Source organism: Chaetodon auriga, chromosome 7, assembly GCF_051107435.1.
Source record: "Chaetodon auriga isolate fChaAug3 chromosome 7, fChaAug3.hap1, whole genome shotgun sequence".
NCBI classification, from domain to species: Eukaryota; Metazoa; Chordata; class Actinopteri; order Chaetodontiformes; family Chaetodontidae; genus Chaetodon; species Chaetodon auriga.
The window spans coordinates 26,826,616-26,848,446 of record NC_135080.1 but is presented as its reverse complement, the minus strand read 5'-3'; the positions used below and the strand labels follow the sequence as shown (position 1 = coordinate 26,848,446).

The 21,831-nt window shown below is 40.7% G+C and overlaps 1 protein-coding gene across 2 annotated transcripts in view; it reads left to right on the top strand.

Annotated features, from left to right (window-relative positions):
* The window catches only part of LOC143323674 (seizure protein 6 homolog), a 248,807-nt gene that overhangs the window by 86,635 nt on the left and 140,341 nt on the right, over positions 1–21,831 (top strand). For both annotated transcript variants that reach the window (XM_076735670.1, XM_076735669.1), the window contains exons 2-3: positions 5,826–6,413; positions 9,472–9,605. In XM_076735670.1, the coding sequence (XP_076591785.1) occupies positions 5,826–6,413; positions 9,472–9,605 (722 nt within the window). The remainder of the gene's footprint in view (positions 1–5,825; positions 6,414–9,471; positions 9,606–21,831) is intronic.

The following is a 21,831-nucleotide window of genomic DNA, read 5'->3' as shown; positions in this document are numbered from 1 at the left end:
GAAGTATAAGGCCCCGTTTACACGTATAGGAGCATTTTGCAAAACGGAGACATTTCCTTTTGTTTGTGCCCTTCGTTTACACGCAAACGGAGAATTCGCCTCTGAAAACGATGCATTCTAAAAACTCCAGCCAGAGTGGAGATTTTGGAAAACGTTGGTTGCACGTTTGCGTGTAAACTGAGAAAAGCGGAGAAAAACAGAGTTTTAGGTAGCCGATGTCACATTATGCATCAGAACTTGCACCTGCGCCAAAAGTGTGATCTATGTTTACATTTTCATTTGGCTGTGGTGATCATGGATGCATTCAGAGTAGCAGTCGCATTTACGTTGGTGCAAACCCTTTTCATATGTTTGCATTTGCAAATACTGCAGCTCTATTATATGGAGGAGCAGAGACTACAACAACTTCTCCCCCCTCCAACATGAAGAGCCAGTCCGCGTCAGACGGCATACATACACGGGTTAGTGTAAACGAGAAGTTTTCTGAAAACGTGTGCACGATGTTATTTTTGAAATGTCCGGTTATGAAAATAGCCGGCTACCTGCAAACGCAGCGTAAAAGGACATAGAAAGGAATAAAATACAAAATAGAAAATTCATTTTCAGTATTGCACATTGGATAAAAAAGTATGTAGCAGTACATAAAATATTACTGCTAACGGAAAAAAATTACAAATTGTACAGGGAATGGAGAATTGCACATGAGTTTAGACTTGCACATGGTTCAAGTACAGTGTTTTTCGCTATTGCACATTGGTTAAAAAATATGTAGCTGTATATAGAAGAAAAATATGTATATGCCTAGTATGAAGAAGATACCATGTAACATTAGATGTTACATGAGATGTAATGGCATGATGATAAAAACAGAATCACACAATGCAAACAGTGCAGAGCAGTAAGCACGTAATCACAGTGCTGCATTAGACAAAACCATAGTTGAGCAGTCTGATCACAGTTGGAATGAAGGACCTCTGGTAGTGTTCCTTCTTACAGAGTGAATGCAGCAGTCTGTTGCTGAAAGTGCTGCTTAGGGCCCCCACCATCTCATGCAGTGGGTGGAATGGGTTGTCCCTGATTGATGCCACCTTCTCTAACCCACCTCCTCCAGAGGGCCTGACTAGTTTGTTCAGTCTTTTCCTGGCCCCCTCAGAGCTTCCACAAGCACATGACTGCATAAGAAATTGCAGATGGCACCACAGAGTTATAAAATGCTTTTAACAGTATCCTACATACTCCAAAGGACCTGTCTTCTTAGCAGGTGGAGATGACTTTGGCACTTTCTGTACAGGACATTCGTGTTGTTAGTTCAGTCCAGTTTGTGGTTGAGGTGAACACCTGGGTATTTGTAATCCCCTACAGTTTCAGTGTCCAAGACCTGGGTGTTCACTGTTAGAGACTGTGGTACCTTCCTTCGGAAATCAATTACCATCTCCCTTGTTTTGCTCACGCTTATGTGCAGGCACTTCAGTCCACTCCAGTTGACAAAGTTGGTTATGACCTCACTGTATTCCTGTTTGTTCCCCTGTGATACACGTCCAACTGTAGCTGTATCATCAGAGAACTTCTGGATGTGGCAGCTGTCGGTGTTGTGTCTGAAATCTGATGTGTAGAGGGTGAAGAGGAAAGGGGAGAGCACTGTGCCCTGTGGAGCCCCCATGCTGCAATCCATCACATCTGACACGCAGTCACAAAGCCTCACATACTGTTGGTGAGGTAGTCCACAGCCAGGTGGCAGGGCAGTCAACTCCAGAGAGACTTCAGCTTATTCAAAACTCTGCAGCTCGACTACTAACCAGAACCAAGAAGAGAGAGCGCATCAGTCCAGTTTTAGCTGCTCTGTACTGGTTTCCTGTGACATTCAGGATTGATTTTAAGGTCCTGAAGGTTTCCAGCAACAGTCAAAAGAAAATTGGGGATGAAGCCTTTGCCCATCATGCCCCAAAACTCTGGAACACACTACCAACAGATACCAGCGGAGCCAGCTCACTGAATACTTTCAAATAAAAGCTAAAAACTTATCTCTTCACTTTAGCCTTTCAGCCTAGCTATGACTTAATAATACAGGTGTGAAACTTTATATTTCAATCTTATTTCACATTCATTTTAAGCTGTTTTTATGTCCATTATGTCCTTTTTATGTAGAGCATCCACATGGTGCATGTGATTTCTTTCTTGTAAAGTACTTTGAACTGCAATTCCTGTATGAAATGTGCCACACAAATAAAGTTTATTATTATTATTATTATTATTATTATTATTATTATTATTATTATTATTATTATTATCATAAAGTTTGGTTGACTGATCAAACAGTTGGATAAGGCCCCGTCTCTGACCAGGCACATAGCTGTTCATGATTTAGGATAATGGGGAGGCACCTGGGGTGGCCAATCAAATTTCAGTTGGGGCCCATGCCATCCCGCGCCACTCTACCAAGACATGATGCAGAGTTGTCTTCTATGTGGTATCTACCTGGTATTAAAGGCAACAGGAGATTTCCATAAATAATGCACAGTGGGTGAAAAGAATGGGCTCTAGGGCCCAGACATGCACTTCTTTGTTTAAAGCATCCTGACACCTGCATCTGGCTCTTCATCTGGCATTAGACATGCTTTTAGAAAGCAAATTTACAGATTTTGTTTGATGATTATGCATTAAATTAAATTAAATGCATTAAGTCTCATACATTATTTCAATTATGATCCCTCAACATACAACATACAAAGTCATTGGCCATGTTAGAAAATGTTTCCCGTTTTACGGAGAAAAAAAAAAGCATCAAGCACAACCCTACATAAAAAAATTCAATAGTGTTGTTTGTTCTATCACCAGAAGGAACTGAAAGTCAAAAAGACAAGAATATAGGAAAATAATTAGTGTTTTGATTGTCAAGTAAAAAGTTTGCATGTCACATTGTTAAATCTGTTAGATATTGGTAGAATATGGCTGTTTTTGCATATGTTTTTGTTTTTTTTTGGCTTGAAGTCTTCTTGGCCTGTGTTATGACACTGACTGGATGCTTGCTGTAGCACAGGGGTGCCCAACCTTTTTTGACCCAAGATCTACTTTTCAAGTAGCCAACCTCCCAAGATCTACCAGTCCAGTGTCAACATCGCAAACCCACACACATCGTTTCCAGCCTGCAGTAACTAACCTCACAATACTATTTTTTGTTGTCGCACAACCACTAGACATCACATCACAAACCCTCCCTCTCTCAAACACACACACAGACAAATTCCTCTCACACAGTTGCCAGTTTGCATAGTGCGGTGTAGCACAAACCTGCCCTCTCTGCTCGTCTCTCTCTCTCTCACGCACACACGCGCCAATCTGCATGATGACCAATTGCCATAACTGACCTTAATATGAACCAAACAGAAACATAAACCAGATACAAACAGGTAGATCTCTGAGTTTGAACAAAGGAAATTACTTCCTACTTTAGTGGGAGACCTGGAACTGGGAGGAGGAGGCTAGCTTCCCATAGTCAGCAGTTGCAAGGCGTAGGCAGGCTGCAAGGTGGTCATCAGTCATTGTTGATCTGTACTTGGACTTGACGATTTTCATGTGCGAGAAAGCAGACTCGCACAAATAAGTTGATCCAAAAAGAGCTGTCAGGTTCAAGGCACATCTTCTGAGATTGGCATACTTCTCCTCCACCAGTAGTTTCCAGAACACTACATGCTTTCCAGGTTGAGTGGATGTTGATCTGGCTTTGATCTCAATGTCATCTTGCAATGTCAGAATCTCATCCTCAAGAGTGGAGCTTTCCAAGTCGAAAGTGATTTGACCTTGGCGGCAATGTCACCAACATCAATACTCGCACCAAATGGATAACACATATAGCTGGCTACAGGCTCAATGGATGCAAAGTCAGTAAAACGCCTCTCAAACTCTGACAAGATGCTCTGAACATGCTCCTCATAACGTGCACTGTCAAGCTGTGTCACACCTTTATCTTGATGTTGTAGTTCTGCTTGCATGTGAGGGAAGTTGCACAGGTTACCACAAAGCAGCCTGCTTGACATCAGCTGTAGCTTGCTTTTAAACATGTTCACTGAACTCATCACGTTGACTACATCTTTACCCTTACCCTGCAGCTCTAAATTCAATTCATTGAGCTTGCCAGTAAGATCAGTGAGGAAAAGGCCACTCATGGTCCTCTAGTTTTGTATGGTAATCCAAATGTTTTGAAAGCCTCAGGAAGTCCTTGATTTCAGGCAACAGCTCTGTAAATCTGGCCAAAAATTTACCTCTGCTATACCACCTAACATCCCTGTGAAGCAGCAGGTCTGCTCAGCATCATTCTCGTCCAAGTGAGCACGGAAAAGCCTTCTCTGCCGACTCCTGGCCCGAACTGAACACACAATCTTCATCACAATATCCATCACTTCTTTCATATTTAAAATCTTTCCACACAACGCTTGCTGGTGAATCAGACAATGATAATTCAGGATATCCGGGAAAGATTCACTTTCTTTGCACAGTGCAATGAAGCCACTGGTGCGGCCCATCATAGCAGGCGCCCCATCAGTTGTGATGGAGATCAGCTTGAAGAGCGGCAGTTTTGTCTTGCTACCAAATCCCATGAAAGCATTAAAATTTTCCTCACCTCTGGTGTGTTCTTTTAATGGCAAAATGGTGAGTAGCTCTTCAGTGGCGCTCATGTCTTCAAAAACCATCCTGATGAAAACACACAATTGTGCCATATCCACCATATCAGTCGACTCGTCAAATTGGAGGGAAAAGCACTCACACGTCAATATCCTTCCTCAGTTGCTCCTCCACATCCACAGCCATTCCCTCACATCACCTTGTAGTAGTATTGCGGGAGAGTTGCACTTCTTTAATGGCCTTCACGATCTGTGTTTTATTTTTAAAGTCGTCAAAAAGGCTATCCGCTGCCTCGAGAAAGGCTTCCTTCACAATATCGCCATCTTCGAATGGCTTCTTGTGTTTAGCAAGGATGTGACTGATGCGATAGGAAGCAATAGTTGTGGCCTTACCCTGGGTCTTTGGTTTGGTGAAGATTGACTGCCGTGTTGCAAGCTGTGCTTTCAAATCCCGCACTTTTGTGGCGCGTAAAGGCGTTTTTGCGGGGAAATCCCTCTCGTAGGTCCCGTGTATTGTTTTAAAATGCCACTCCAGATTCCCAGTCTTTGCCAAAGCCACTGTTGCATTGCAGATCAAACAAACAGGCTTTGAATGAGAATAAACAAAAAAATAATCTTCCTCCCATTCAGAGTGAAAATGGTAGGTCTTGGGTCGTTTCCACTCAGCCATATTAATATTTACGAGTGTGTAACCGCTCAGATCGCTAGCTGCTAGCTACTGTTGACAGCTGTCAACCTCCTGTCATGCATGTCATGCACTACTGTAGGTTAAATGTGACCTACTGTCTTCAACATAAAACTTTAACAAAGACATTACATATCCTAACAACAAAAATGTACAATAAAACCGCACATATCCAACAACATAGCACAAAACAAAACATATCCAACAACGCATAACCACAACAAAACAAAACATACAGTTACACAAAATTTTTTTCCTACACCCCTTGCGGTCTACCAGTAGACCACTATCGACTGGTTGGGCACTCCTGCTGTAGTGCCATTCTCCACCATTAACCAATTGAAAATGGAATTGGCAGTGTTTTAGGGCTATGGGTGGAGAGGTTTGGGGCCAGAGCAGGGAAGAGGCAGGAGAGAGATGCCAAAAACCTCTGTACCTCCATGGCCAAATGATTATTGAGTCTGTGGTATGGATCAATGTCCATCTCAGCACATCTATAATTCTCTTTCATTCTCTTTCAGCTTCTACCTCTGAGGATGGTCTTTCTATCACCCTGGGGGGAAATCCAGAGAGCAGGGCTAGCCTGTACTCCACCACCCAGGACACGGGTAGGAGGCTCCCCATGGTCACCACAGCCTCACCTGTCAACATTTTCAACCACCACCCCCTCTACCGGAATCCCCCCCACCACCAGAACCCATCCGGTCCTCACAGTCAGTCAAACTACTTTGAAGACAGTGGGGGATCCACCTCACACCCCAGCTCTCAGTCCACCTTCTCCACCTTGCCATCTGGGACTCCACTGGATAATGGTCATAAAAGGGACTCAGGTGAGAGCGCTGAAATGTCCAACATGCAAACAACTCTTGTAATGCACGCATTAGCTGGCACCTCTCACTCCAACAACCCCGTTCAAGTCACCAGCACAGTTTTAAAGGGCCAAGAACATGCTGACATCCTCCCCTCTGCTGCAAGGGAGAAAGATGTAGTGAGGCCTGATCAACCTGAACTGAAGCAGAAAGAGTGGCCTGGCAACAAAGAAGAGAAGACAACCACCACCACCATCACCACCACCACCACCATCATCACCACCACCTTACAGAGTCCAAGTAAGAACACAATATTATTATGCCTTTTTAGATGTACTATATACCTTAAGAATTATATGAAGATTTGAAAATAATTATATTGGAAAATATTATGTATTTCAAAAAGTGCTATTGTGTGCATGCGGGTGTGTGTGTCTAGTGTGTCTAGAGTAGTGTGTGTGGGTTGAGAGGTGAGCCAGTTGTGAAATGTTGTGATTAGAGTCAGTGAAAACTGGAAAATAGAGTTTTATTTCACTGGAGTGATTTACTCTGATCTGGATAATGTCTTCATTACCTAATTCATATTTATTCATAAATGTGGATCAATCAAAATATGAAATCTTAAAGGAAGACAGCAATCTTATAGTTTATATGAACATATACTGTTTTAAATTAATGTGAAATAATGGCGCTGCTTTAGTATGATAAATCATCAAATAAATCATTTCAGCATAAGACTGACATATACTGTATGTTTTGTGTCTTACTCATGACATAATTTTGCACCCGTGGAATCAATTGCCTTTATTTGTGAGTTTTTATGACATTTATCACAAAATAAGGCATAATATGTGGCCATTTATCAAGTTAGTAATTTAGAATTTTCTTTTGTAACTTTGTCTTGTTATTGGGATGTTCGAGTGAAAGCTGATGTATGAATGTGGGTATGGCTGAGTTGGACAACATAGTTTGGTGACATTCTCAGTATGTAGGGCTACACAAGTAAGTGGGTTTGTTTGTTTGTTTTAGTAATGTGACTGTAACTTCAGCTGGGTAAGAAAGTCCACCCACCTATGGCCTTAGTCACTGTATCAAATCAAATCAAAATTAACATAACTCATAAAGCAAAAATGAATCTAAATATTAATCAACTACAATCCTTAAAAACAGAGATACATCTTAACATTTTTCTGATGTACACGCAGTGGTCCTCTCTCTTATGAGACTTTACCAAAGGATGTTTTTTTTTCCTCTTTTGAGTGCACCCAGGCTGTCCCAGGCGGGCACTCTCAACTAATATCTTCTCTATTTGAATCTGTCACGATGACATAGCCATGGGGCTGACATAAATTACAACAGCATCAGTACATCACTAACCTTTAATCAAGAGGTCCAGACAGGGACAACAGCACTTTCTGAGTGGAATTTGCAAATCAGGAAGAGCAAGATGGGAGCGGCTTTATTAATCAGCTGATCTGTGTGCAGAGTGATGGCAGGTCAAAGCACAGACAGGCAGTACTGTACACAAAATCCCACTTTAACACAGACATCCAGGCACAAGGTGAATGACAACACTGTAGCACAGCAATAATGCTGGAGTGGACACTCCCTGAGGTGAAGTGCTGAGGGGACAGAGAGAGGATGTTCTTCTTCATAAAGAAGCACTTCAGCAAAAGTTTACTCTTCAGCTCAGAGAGAGGGAGGGATGAAGGTGGTGGAGCAGAAACCCCCAAAGGCCACTAGGAAATATTCTGTCCTCAGCTGTCCAATCGCAGGGCTGAGCTGCTTAGAAAGGCAGCCAGAGAGTGTCTATGTGTGTTTATAGCAATGTCTGTACCTATACATACAGTATGTGGAATAGCATTCCGCTGATGTATACTTGTTTTGTCATCCTGACTTTTCCTAAACAAGACTAATACTGCAGCTACATCTAGCACATGACATGTGACCTGTATCTGGATATTTGACCTGGATTAGGGAAAACTCATGTTAATGCACAAGTAAATACATGCGGGATGCATGAAAGTCGGACTATTTGTCGAAAAACTATTGATTAGTCATTCGTGTGCATAAGAAAAATAAGCAGAGCCTGTACAGCAGCATTGCTACAGGAGGCTATTGAGGGACCTCGGACTTGGGAGACACATAACCAACAGACTAGTCAAGCCAAGTCAGTTTTATTTGTATAGCCCGAAATCCTGGTTGAAGATATCTAGTTGTAAGTGAAATGCTGTGAACACACACAACACAAAACTGCATATAATTCATCACTTACACATTATGATTCGATTTTGATTTTTAGAGGGGCTACAGGCAAATGAGACAATTGGTAGGAGAGAGAGATAATACAAATACAGTTATTGGCGGATCATGTTTCTGTGTCTCTGACAATGTTTGTCAGATGTGTAATCTTTCCCTCTGTGTGATACACTAATATCCATGTGACATATCTTACAAAAAGCATGACTTTGACCCATGTATGGGTGATCCTCCTCCCATTTGCTGAGATACTTTTAGTATCTCTGGCAGGTACTCCATCCCTCTCACATTTGTCTTTCTAGTTCTTGTTCTTCTTGTTTGGGTGAATAACTTCTTGTTTCTAGAAGTTACAGCTAATGTTCTACGTACTGCCACTTGCTGTAAAAGAGGGGACTGTATGAACGCATCCAACAGGGAGTTTTGCTTCTCATCAATGTAACAGCCAACCTTTTTTTTGTTTCAAAAGGTTAATATACAGGAAATTTACAGGAAAATATTTAAACGTGAGGACATCAGGAGAGAAGGGTAAAATATGGGCGAATCCAGGGAAAAATGGAAGCGTTGACAGGTCTGTGTTAATGTAATGTTGTCCTGTGGTGCAGTACCATGTCAGCAGGCTTTCATTGTTGCAATGAATAAAATGACGAGGGGAAAAAGAATCACGACTGGCATGAGAGCAACTTTAGCCTGCATAGAGTAGTGCTCTAATGCAAACTGTTTGTAAACTGTGAATCTGGAATATGAAAGAAGTACTGTGTGTGTGTGTGTCTGTGTCTGCGTGTGTGTGTGTGTGTGTGTGTATGTGTGTGTGTGTATGAGTGAGGACAATTTTGGAAAGTGGTAACATTTTGGTCGGTCCTCACAACTTCTAAGGGCTGCTTGAGGGTTCAGACTTAGTTCTGATGCTTTAGGTATAGATTAGGGTTAGGTTAAGTGTCAGGTTAGGCATTTCGTTGTGATTAGGGTAACAGGCTACAGGATGCATTATGTCAATGACTGTCCTCACAAGGAAAGGGTACAAGTACAAGTAGTTATGTGTGTGTATGTGTCCTCAGTATTTCCATCAGAATCATTTATATGCTGCTATTTGTCCCTGCAGTTTCCTGCCAGGTCAACCTGACTGGGCCAGAAGGATACATAGAGGCTCCACCACAGTCCAGCTCTGCTTTTCACTCCACTGTAGACTGCAGCTACATCATCACTGTTTATATGAGCTATGGAGTGGAAGTCCAGGTAAGAGCCAAACAAACATCCATCCAGCATAGGTTGTTCTCTTGATACTCTGCAGCAAGACTGATGCCATGATAAACGTTCCTAGAACACATCATAGGCTGGATGTATGGGAAGGCACCTGGCCTTCATAAAAAAAGGAGAAATGTTCCTCCAGGTAAATCCAGTTGTCTTTTTACATGTTGTGTCTTGTTAGTTGGCTTTCAAACATTAGCAGCTGGTAAGACTACATCCAGAAATCAGCTGGTTTTATTCAGAGTCAAAGTGCGTGTAGCCAGTGGCTTCGCTGTGATGATGGGATTTCTTGAGTATCTTGAATGTGCAATCACCAGAGATGACCTAGTAGTTGATTGGTAGTAAACATCTTGAAACTGTTGGCTGGCTGCTTGTTAAACCACAACTTCTTACACCTAAAACTAATCATTTTCTAAGTTATGAGCATTTAGATTTATTTCCAGTTTTAAAACTCTCAGACTACTTAGAGTAAATTTACATTGAATCCATATTTTCCAAAAGACTGCAATAAAATGATGTTATCTGAAAATAACATAGAAGCATACAATACACAACATGCAACATAATGAAATGGCAAGTATTAATGTTTTTAAAAATGTGCAAAAGAAGACCTATCGAGCCATACAAAAACAGAAATCCCATGCATATTTGGAGAAAGTGTGGAAGGACATATGGTGGAAATCAAGGTTTTACATACTCAACATGGCAGTCATAAATAATTTAGCAAACCAAAGATATCCAAGCAACTCTTGTTTGATTTTGAATTATTTGTGAAAAGATATATAGAGATACAGTGTGTAGCCAGTAGTAGTGGGATAGTAATGGATGTTTGAATGCATTGTTTTTTGTTTTTTTTTTTTTTTTTAAACAGCGTGTTAAGTTGCTCTTAAAAAACAAACATGTTCATAAACTATATTCATGCAGGCCATGTATGTATAAGCCTTCTGACTGCGGGTGTGATCTGAATGCCTTGGTGACTATGGACATATTGGTTAGTCATTTGAATGGATTAGCTTTCTAACAAGGTGATGTCTTGACATTATTTATATAGAAATCCCTGTCCATGTAACGGCTATGGACCCACTTCAGCATTGTCCATTTGTTTCCGAATCACTGTCCCTGTATAAGCTATTTAAGCACTGAGCATGGTGTTGGCCTATTGTCAGATGGATGGCTTCAATTAACATTTAAATTTTTCATCGACAATGTTTCTCCACCAATCTCTGGACCAGCAGTGCAGAGATATACAGCTTACATAGAAGTTGCTCTGACAGGAGAGGAATTCACTGTTCATTTTAATTATGCAGTTCCATTATGTCTCCTCACCCTTTTACCATATATTTGGATTTTACAAGATGATTTCACCAGAAATACATCATAGATACCCTGAAACATGAAACATGCTTTTATCATCCAAGCAATTCTGATATACTGGCTTATGTATGTATGATATATAACAAGATGAAAAAGCTTCAGATTATGAGGATAATAAGGACATTTTCCCTAATGTTTAGATTATTATTTGTCATAAGATTACTGTCTTATTACCCTTAAGATTTCACATTGTACATAAATTGTAGGTCTCATCTCTGAGAACTGGCTATTGTTAAAACGCATCAACTAGTCTTCTGTATGTTATCTAAAACAGGTTTTGACTGAGTGGAGTTAATTTTGGTGGTAAAATCCTGATGGTCAGCACTGTGACCTGTATGCCCACCCTTTAAAGAAACTAAATTGATGAGAAGGGATGCTAACAAGCTATTGCTAACACCATTAAAAGAGAGGCTAGAATTTTTTTTTACTATTTACAAAGTGTCTGTCCTATTTGCTTGTATGAAAAAAAGTAGTAGTAGTGTTAGAGTAGTGTTACACATTGAGAGTTCAAACCAAGATAATTTTTTTCTTATTGACAAAACAATCAAATGTAACTAGTCCATATATTTTGATTGTGTTGAACACATCAAGCTCACTCACTTCAGAGCAGTGCTGTGACACGATAAAAAAAGGGTGTGGAAGCCAACTGAGTCTGCTCAGTCCTCTAAAGCAGCAACTCTCAACAACTGGGCTGCAACCCAGTGCTGGTCTGCACAGTGTTGGGTACCAGGCTGCTTTTTCCTTTCTCTCTCTGTCCATATATGTACACTCCTTCTCTCACACTTGCCCATTCCATCACATTTTCCATTTCTTTCGCTCTTCCTCTCCCTACTCCTGATGCAACTGGTGGTGCTACATTACAAAAAAAAAAAAAAAAAAAAAAAAAAAAAAAAAAAACAGCTAACAAGGGAATGAGTTAACAGTTAGTTAACAGCAGAACTGAATTAACAAATGTATTTTTAACTGACCATATTTACTGTTTTATTACTTGAGGCCAATCTCTTAAGACTCAAATAGCCCACCAGTGGTCAGTTGTGTTGTTCGGTGGTCTGCCCCTCAATTTACACAATCGCTATGTTGAAGTTTGTACGTATGCCATAAATCATTGGAAAGCTTAGGTTCTTGTGATTCGATTGATGCAAACTATTTAGATACAATCACAATAGCAGATACAATCAATGCCACTATCAAACAAAAAGCCTCAGTTATCCAATGATCACTAGCACTTGAACAAGAATGGTCTGGTTAATTGGCAAAGGTTCAGATGATCCAATCCAGCAAAATATTTAAGTCCAAAACACTATAAGAAACCTCAGAAAGATGGTTAATTGTCTCAAATTAGTTGGTGACATGCTAATCTTCCATGTTTTTTCCACTATAACTCGAGTAAGCATGGACACAAAGGCAACAGGCCAGACTCAAAATGGCCACAGCACTCAAGACTTTTCGATTGACACCTCACTTGACTAATTAGGATCTTCCCTGTTGTGCCCAAAAGCCAATTGCAACCGATTATGCAGATGACCCCTGCTTCATACAGCCAGTGAAATTCTGAAAGTGAGGATATGCTGCTTCAGTGAGTATTTTCTAGCCAAATTAAGGAAATCAGTGCAAATAGAGATATTACACACAGTTTTAATTCATAATGATAATGGTAAAGAGTCTGAATATAAATATATATAGTCTAAATATAAGCATAGATACCCAAAACATTAATATAGATGGCCTAAATATAAATTGCCTGAGTATATTTTTATCTAGATAAATGTCCCAGTGTGGTCCCATTGTCCATAAGCATCTATTTGCAAAAGAATATTTAGCTAGAAATAAAAACCCTCTTCTTCACTGGGTTCAAACTTCTATTGCTCATTGCCAGTAGTACTTAGTGATCCTGACTACTGGATAGAAAACTTGAAAGTGCTACATTTCAGAAAAGACTAAAACCATGCACGTACTCCAAATACAGCTTTCAATATACTTTGGGTTTACCTTGGGTAGACGTTTTCAGGTAATTTTACAAGAGAGGAACTCCCTTTCTCTCCAGTCTACAATGTGTTTTTCTTCATCACAACTCATCATCATTGTCCAATATGTAACATATGTGATGGGGGGTGATGAGAATGAAAAAAATGGTGATGGGTTATTGTAACTACTGAGTTGGTTCGTTTACATCGAGTGGTGAGCACTGTGTGGTAGCCAAGGAGGTACAATGACAAACAAGCTGTGTGTGTTAGGGACAGGATTATCCCTTTTTTTTTTATTTCGCCCGTACCAGGCACAGACACCAATAATTCTTTAAAAACAACAAAATTAAAAAGAGGTGTCCTTAACACCGTCTCTAAAACGGGCCACAGAGTCTTCTATGCACCGGTTAAAATCGGCTAAAAAAAAGACTAACTAAAACAAGCACAAGGCCCGATTTAAAACCGGTTTAAAAAACGAAACCCGATGACGGCCGTCCTGCTCCTCGCCGTCGCCACGCCACTCTCCGTTCCTCCTCTAGCTCGCTCCGTAGGAGGGCGGACCTTCGGCCAGGATACCTGGACAAACACAAGAGACACAGCGGCAGTGGGGAGGTACACGACACGGTGCAGCCGAGACGCCTTCCTTTCACGTGCCAGAGTGTTACTGGGTCCCAAAGGGTACTCACACGCTAGGCAGAGCTCCTCGCTCTGCCGCTGCCGTAAGGTCACGTAGTAACACTCTGGACTTCGTCGGCTCGGCTGCAACCACCACCTCTGTCACGGTCTCTGGTCCGCGGCCGTCTCAGGGTAGGCCTCTCAGGCGGTATCGGGATCGTCCTCTAAGATGTTTGCTGCTCCGTCTCTGCGCCGTGCGATTCCCGTTCTGCACCCGCTCTGCTCCCTCCCACTTCCTTCCGCCTTGTCCTTTTACGTCCCTCCTCCTCGTGTGCGGTTGGCTGCTCACCGCTCCGTACTCCAGTCCCATTGGCCAGTCTATATACAAAAGGTAAAGCACTCACAGGTGCTAGTTACCAGTCAAATTACCAAGGGTGCTCTGGCCGGAAGTAAAACAACTCAAATTAAATCACACTAAAACCATGCAATAAAACAATAAAAACACCACTGCAAAACGATAAAAACATGCAAGAACATAAATAAATAAAATGCAATAAAACCAAATGGTTGCAACAATAAAAAATAAGTAACTTAAAACTTCCGCCGTGCGACACATACACAAATGTAATGTGGAAACTGGGACCCTCTTGTATGCTTACAGTGAGCATGGACTTTCAAATGAAGAAGGATACATCTTGTATCCAACACATTTGTATATTAATACATTCATAATTTACCTTAAATTGTCCAGTCCTAATTAGCCTGAGGTGAGTGAAGAGGCACATCCAGCTTTAGACAGACAGGGGAACAGACAGACAAGTAACACTAAGGGAAAAGAGAAAAGGAAGACACTAGGGCAAGACACTTTAGCAGATCTGAACAGTACCCAGCCCTCAACCGATGCCTCCTGGCATCCCAGCAGGTCTATCGGGGTTGGACTAATAAAACTCATTGATGAGGGCGGGAACCAGAATAAAGGAGCGAGGCACCCAGGAACGCTCCTCAGGGCCATGCCCCTCCCAATCTACTTGGTATTGGAGTCCTCTGCTCCGTCGCAGGATATCCACCAAACAGCAAACAGTGAAGGCAGGACCCCCATCGATGATCTCGGGGGTACAGGGGATTCGGCCGGAGGGCAGAAAGCGCTGGTAGAGACTGGTGCTCAAGATTAGCATTTTCATCATTGCGAGTGCGTCCCCACCAATAACTGGCATAACTTAAAGCTGAAAATATGAAAAAATGTCGCATAAAGCAACATATCAAATCAAATCAAATCAAATCAAACTTTATTTATATAGCACTTTTCAGACTTCATAGTAACCAATTACACTGCTTTTCAATTTTCAATTCAATTTTATTTGTATAGTGCCAAATCACAACAGAAGTTGTCTCTCCCTTTCAATATAGAGCTGGTACAGGCCGAGCTCTTTTATCTATAGAGACCCAACAATTCCCTCATGAGCAAGCACTTGGTGACAGTGGCGAGGAAAAACTTCTTTAAACAGGCAGAAACCTCAGGCAGAACTAATAGTTAGGGCAAGCCTGAGCCAGCCCTAACTATAAGATTTGTCAAAAAGGAAAGTTTTAAGCCTACTCTTAAATGTAGAGACAGTGTCTGCCTCCCGGACAAAGACTGGAAGATGCTTCCAGTACTTTTGCGTTACTTTCATCAAAATAACAAGATCTGTGCAGGCGTTTCAAATGTGTTTCATGGCCAGAACCCTGACCTCAAGCTTTTATTTACACTTCAAGTCTATTTTTTCGACAATACGCGTGTAAACACAAGGTACATGCAAGATAAAAAGGCATTCAATAAATATGAATATCTACATTTTGCAACTGATGTGAAGCAAAGTGTGCTTAGTAATGCATTACTACCCAAAACTGTAACTAAGTCACAAATTCTGACTATTATGTAACACAAAAGGTAACTCTAGACACAATACAATTTTATATTAATTAAAATAATATAACAACATTCAAATTTGTATGAGCATTTATATACACTGTTATAGTCTGAACTCCAAATGCAGAACACAGACAATGGAGGATTTGAACAGAAAAAAGATTTATTGTCACAAAAAATGGATAACGTTCACAGGAAGATGTTCCTAGTCGATCCAGACAGAGAACGGGCAGGCAGGTGAAGTGAGTCAGCAGGCTCTTTGGGTGGTGGACTGGAGAGGTAGGGGCAGACGTAGCAGATTCAAGACAGAGAGATAAAATGATCCTGAGACACAAGGAAAATAGATTAATCATTTTCATTTTATCAGCAATAGACAGAAGGCAAACTTTGGAGCTGTAATAAAGCGCAAGGGCAAGCTAAGTGGCTCAAACCTGTTACCAGGTTAGTGAGTACAACAATCTGCCAAAGACAGGAGATCCAGGTTTTTATCCTGTGGCTGGTGACACACACACACACACACACACACACACACACACACACACACACACACACAAGGACAGACAGACAGACAGACACACACATACACGCACACGACACAAGGAGAGACTAACATGACACGAAGGGACAGGGGAAAACCGGGGAAACACAAGGAAAAGGGGGCACAAGGAAGTTTTCTCTAACAGACACAGTTCTATCAGAGCATTGAACCATCAGTAAAGACACATGAGCAAAGAGAAAGACTATGTGTTTAGTAATTTCTTCATGGTGGTTGAGTGAGCAATAACCATGCCATCTAATTTCCCACTGGACCTCAGGTCTTTCACAGTAGAGGACTCCATTGATATTCAGGCTAAGTGACCATGATTCTCATGTCTACCTGTGCTCCCTGCTCTTCTTCTATCCTGACACAGGTCCAGTTTTGGAAAACTCATGGCTCTGGGAAGTTGTTTTTCAGCAAAAAAAAAAAAAAAATCCACCTTCCGTCTTTACTAGCTAGTCACCCTCATTGTTTATGTTATGCTAACATAAGGCAAGCCTATAAAGTTAGAATACTAATGTGCTTGGTCACACAGGTGGTGTAGGAGTTAACATTCCCATCAACATTAAGGAATGGATCACTACAGGGAAAGACCTTTTTGTTAAAGAGTAAGATCCTTTTTGTTTTACCAGAAAGAACTCCCCAAAACCACCAGACTCTATTTGCAGACTTCACTTCACGCTTAAATCATTGTCAACAGGAACAAAATAAAACTCACCAAAACCATTTGGTTTATCTTTCTACTGTTCCAACAATCAAAATAAACATTTAATTCACTGAATCAGGAGAGGAGCAAGAGGGAGGTTGGACATCAGAGATTTATCACGGGAAAACAGTGTGTAAAGTTGTTATATTAATTATGTTAATATTAATATTAATATAACTAAGTCACATTTAATGGACATTATGACTGGAGAGACTTAAATTTGTCAGCCTTAAACAGATTTTCCCAGTAAAAAAAAAATCAGATAACAAAAACTCTGCGAGAACTGTCAAGCAGTCGGTGGTCAGAGCTCTTGATAGCCTAATTTACTCAGACTTGAGGTACCAATGTAGCTTTTTGAATCCCTCGCCCTCTCCCACACTGATAGTGAGAACATATTTACTGTAGTCTTGTTTAAAATTTCTTACTATTGAATAGCTTAAGAGCTACAAGTCTTTATTTTCTCACAGTGACATAATGTGTCTTAATGGTTCAATTTGCCCAATGAATTACTAAAAAGATTCTAAAACACTGAAGACTTGAATGAAGGAAAACACATTTTAATCTCCATTCCTCACAACATGAACATACCGAGTGTATGTAGTTGGTGTATATACAGAGAAATGAGACATACTACCATACAGCAGTCATGGAAATGCACTGTAGATGTCCAATGTCACCTCCACAAATGTGTTTGGCCTGCAGACAATGGCAGGCGCTCCAAATGATTACAGCCACTCTATCCACTCTAGGGCATTCAGTGTCGTTTTGAAGCGTCTGACCTTTTTGGGGAGGCTTATGTGATGATTTAAGTAGCGCCCTTGTCTCTACCTGAAAACCCTCTCATCCACATGATTAACTCCAAGAGCTTTGCTTCCTGCTGCTCATAAAATATACAATGGCCATTAAGCCACTGACCTTCCAGATGCCTGGCCTAATATATTTAGGATAAAAAATGAATATGTGGTTGCAAATCATCGTCAATGATGTCTCCCAGCTGCTTCCTGTCGCTGATGTGGAAAGGAAAGGAAAGGACAGGAAAGGAAGGGAAAACTGTTGGAGAATAAGAAAACAAAATGAAAAGAGAGAAGAGGTTTAAGCCAAATAGAAGAACATGAAAAGGCAAGACGAGAGCAAGAGTGTTTAGATGTACTTTCAGCCATGGGTGGATTCTTCAGTCAAAAAATAAGGAAAAAAGAAACAACAAAAAAGTATGTAACCCCCACTGGGGTTAGACCATCCAACCACTAGAAATGTGTCTACACGCCACTTATTTCATCACTCACCTCCCCCATTGTAGCAACAGAAACTTCACCATAGAACAGTTTAAACAAATTGCCTCTATGTCTACAGAGCTTCTTGGTTATTGTCATTGTTCAGTGATTCAAATATGTCTGGTCCTGTGCTCAATGACAGCTATTTTTGCCAGATGAAGAAAGAGTCCACCAGTCAGAACTTTATAGGTGAGATTAGGAATGGGTACATCATCTTCCTACATTGCTTGTGATCTAGATTCATGTAAAGCAGCAACAGAACAATAGCCACAGAAATGGGATAATAACTGAGACTGACTCAGCTGTAAAGGTTGTGATGGGTAGCTGTGAATCGACTTACAGGAAAAATAACTCTTAAATCAACACAATATGTCTTCAGTTGCTGTCAAAAATATCAAACCCTGCAACCCAACCCATTAAACCTGGAAATTAAATCCATATTAAAGTATTTTATCAAATGATTCTTCAGCACACTGTTATGTCCTATAACAAAGTTCAGTGCCAATGCAGGAAGTACTTTTCCCTGAATGTAACAAGGCAGAAAATAATGGTACAGAAGTCACATTGGTGGATGGGCATATAGCATGTCATGTTTGCTGTGCAGGAGACTGGAGTTTGAATCTCATCAGAGACCTACAATTAATATTTGCTTTTTATTGACTGATAGTGTTGTAGTTACCTAACACTAACTATAGTTTAACTTATTTGCGGCTGTGGCTCAGGAGGCAGAGCGGTCGTCTGCCAATCAGGAGGTTGGTGGTTCGATCCCTGGCCTTGGAAGTCCACATGCCGAAGTATCCTTGGGCAAGATACTAAATCCCAAAACCGCCCCAGATGCTGTGCCATCAGTGTGTGAATTCATATGTACGTCACTTTGGATAAAAGCGTCCACAAATGAATAATTGTAATTATTTGCCATAACCATGATAGCACAGGTAGTACTGGAAAAATGATTTGTCTTTACGTTGCAAGGCCTAACAGCTGTACAGTCCACAACATATTGAACACAAATGTACAAGGACTGCTACCTTACCTGAACCCACTGAGCTTGATTCATCCCCTGCAACCAATTCACTTACCTTCTACAGTCTTTAGTCACTTACTGCATGGTGGGAGCAGGGCCCAGCATCCTTTGGTCCTTTGCGACATCATGCACTGATGACTCACGGCTAAGCTTTGGTTTCAGTACATTTATGTTAACAAACAGATGCAGACAGAAAGTACACCAAAATACTTTGGGGATGAGGGTAATATTCATTGTCCATCAGGGCCTCAAAGCGAAAGACTTCCTCACTACCTGCAGCATGATGACTTTCTTGAGTTTATGTCCCCTCTCTCCTCCTGACTTTACCTCTCCCTCTGGCCCCTGCCCTCTGACATGCTCATTCTTGATAAGACCTACCTTCCTGACATGCGAGAACCAATCAACAAGACAAATGAAATGTGACCCTGAAATTACCATATGTATATATTGTAGAGTTGAGCAATTGTTGAGTTTCAGCTTGGTAATTGTGTAATGTCAACAGTCTTGGTAAAAGAGTTGAGCAACCATTACTTGCTACTGAAACTACTGTGCTGGCACTAAGTTAGCTGGATGGGTACAACAATCACTGCGGAGAGATTTGGCCACAACGAAGCAGGAAATGGGCTAAAATTATATAGCATCAGACTGAATGAATGAAATGAATCAAAATGGCCTCTGGATGTCATTGTTCCCTCCAATACGCCTTTGAATAACAGAAAATGGGAAGGGAAGGGGCAAGAAGAGAAGGATGGAAAGGAAGGAAAAGAAAGAAAGAAAAAGGGATTACAGAAGAAATGAAAAGGAGAGTGAAAAAAAACATCTGAGAGACAGCAGGAAGTCAAGAAGAGGTGGAAAAGAAGGGCAGCATATTAGGAGCAGATGAGGAGGAAAGAGAGAGCACAAAGAAGATGAGAGGAGGATAGAGCAGGGAAGGAAAGATAAGGAAAGCGGAGGAGTAGAGGAGGTGATAAGCAGGCACCTGAGATAAAATAGATACAGTTCTCTCATCTTCCATTTACTTTCAATATTAAAAATAACTCCAGTGTCCGGATGTTGCTGAGCTGCAGTGGTTAATTAATTACGCATGGATTATCTGTCATTTCCTTCTGCTTGTTTAGGGACCTCTTGAAATGTACCATAGCTAAGATGTCCTATCAGCTTTTCAAACTGAAATGGCCCCCTGCCTGGATGGACAGAGAGATCTGAAATTCAAATAATGTTGGACATACATCAAAGATGTCAGGTGGACCTGGGAGGTCATTCACAGCTTTTTATACAATAAGAGGTGGGCTTCTAATTTGTCTTATCAAGAAATCATGCTCATTAATCTACTTCAGACGTCTTTATTAGCCCCAGAGGATCACAGCAACCTAATTTGATTGTCTTTTGTACAAGATAAGCCAGATTTCACCCTGATGCAGGACTTTGATAAGAGAGACTATTGGGTCAAGATTAAACCCTTTTACCAGGTAAGAACCCCAAAACAGGCAGCAGCAGCATAGCAATAAAGGTCTGAAATCTTCCTCTCGGTTAAATTGTGGAATTACAGACAGCAGAGACGGTAGTTAATGTACCATTCTGAGGTTCAAAAGCGCCTTTAAAAAACAATAAATTTCAGTTTTCTTGGCACTGTTCCAATCAACTCTACTTATGAACAGTGATTAGTATTTGTTGCAGTTGATTTCAGAAATTGAAATGCTGTTTGTTTTGGTGATTCTATTGTATAAAATATCAGTATTTGTCCTTTCAAAAGTCATCATGTTGTCCTGTTTCTTTTGATATGACATGAATAAAAAATGTATCATGGCTTGGGCCATCCTTTTGGTCATTGCACCAAATGTTCTGCTTTTACAATTTCTAACCTGCAAAAAATCCACAGTCTCATGGACATCATCTGTGGCATCCATAGTTTAAAAAAGGAAGTAACAAGTGTGGATTCTGGTTGTTGTCATAATTGGCCATTACGGGAATCAGAAAACCTACATTTGGTAAATGAGGAAGAAGTCTTGTAGGTTCTGAGTAGGGAGACAGATGACCATTATGAGAAAAGACAAAGACTTGTAATCAAGCAAACATGTCCCACAATATACAGCCAGTGTTGGGGAGTAACGGAATACATGTACCGGCGTTACGTATTCAGAATACAAATTATGAGTAACTGTATTCTGTTGCAGCTCAAATTTAAATACATGGTATTGGTATTGAACCGGTGGTCCGTTCCAACTCACTCTCAAAAACTTTTTGTGATTTCAAAATTAAAATGTATTTATTTATTTAATTCATTCAAACAGTTTCCAAACAATTTCTAAATTAACATTATAAAGCAACCACAGGAAAAGATCCATATATGTCAAAAAAAAAAAGAAAAAAAAAAAAAAAGGCATTGAAACGTGGTCAAAAGACTTTATGTAACCACGGCTTCGGTTCCCAACATTTACCCTCCCAAACACACCCACATTACCTGCCTCAAATAAAGTTAGGGTGGTCCTTTACCTACACAGCAGGCTTCCATAATAACAAAAATAAATACTATCTCATCTCAACTTACTATTAAATTTGATTTGAATTATATATACACAAAAATTAATTTCTTTTAACGGCTGCGACACCAGCAAACAACCTCCTTTCATCGTCCAAAGACTCTCCTCCTCCAACCTGACAAAGCATCATAATGTAAGTTTTTTTTTTTTGGTTTTAATTAGCCCGGGGTAGTCGTCTGCTGTGGTTTAACTGGTCACCGTGCTATTTAATCGTTGTATCACGTAGGCTACCTGATACAGGTATACTAGTATAAGCAGGTAGCTATACTCAGGTTA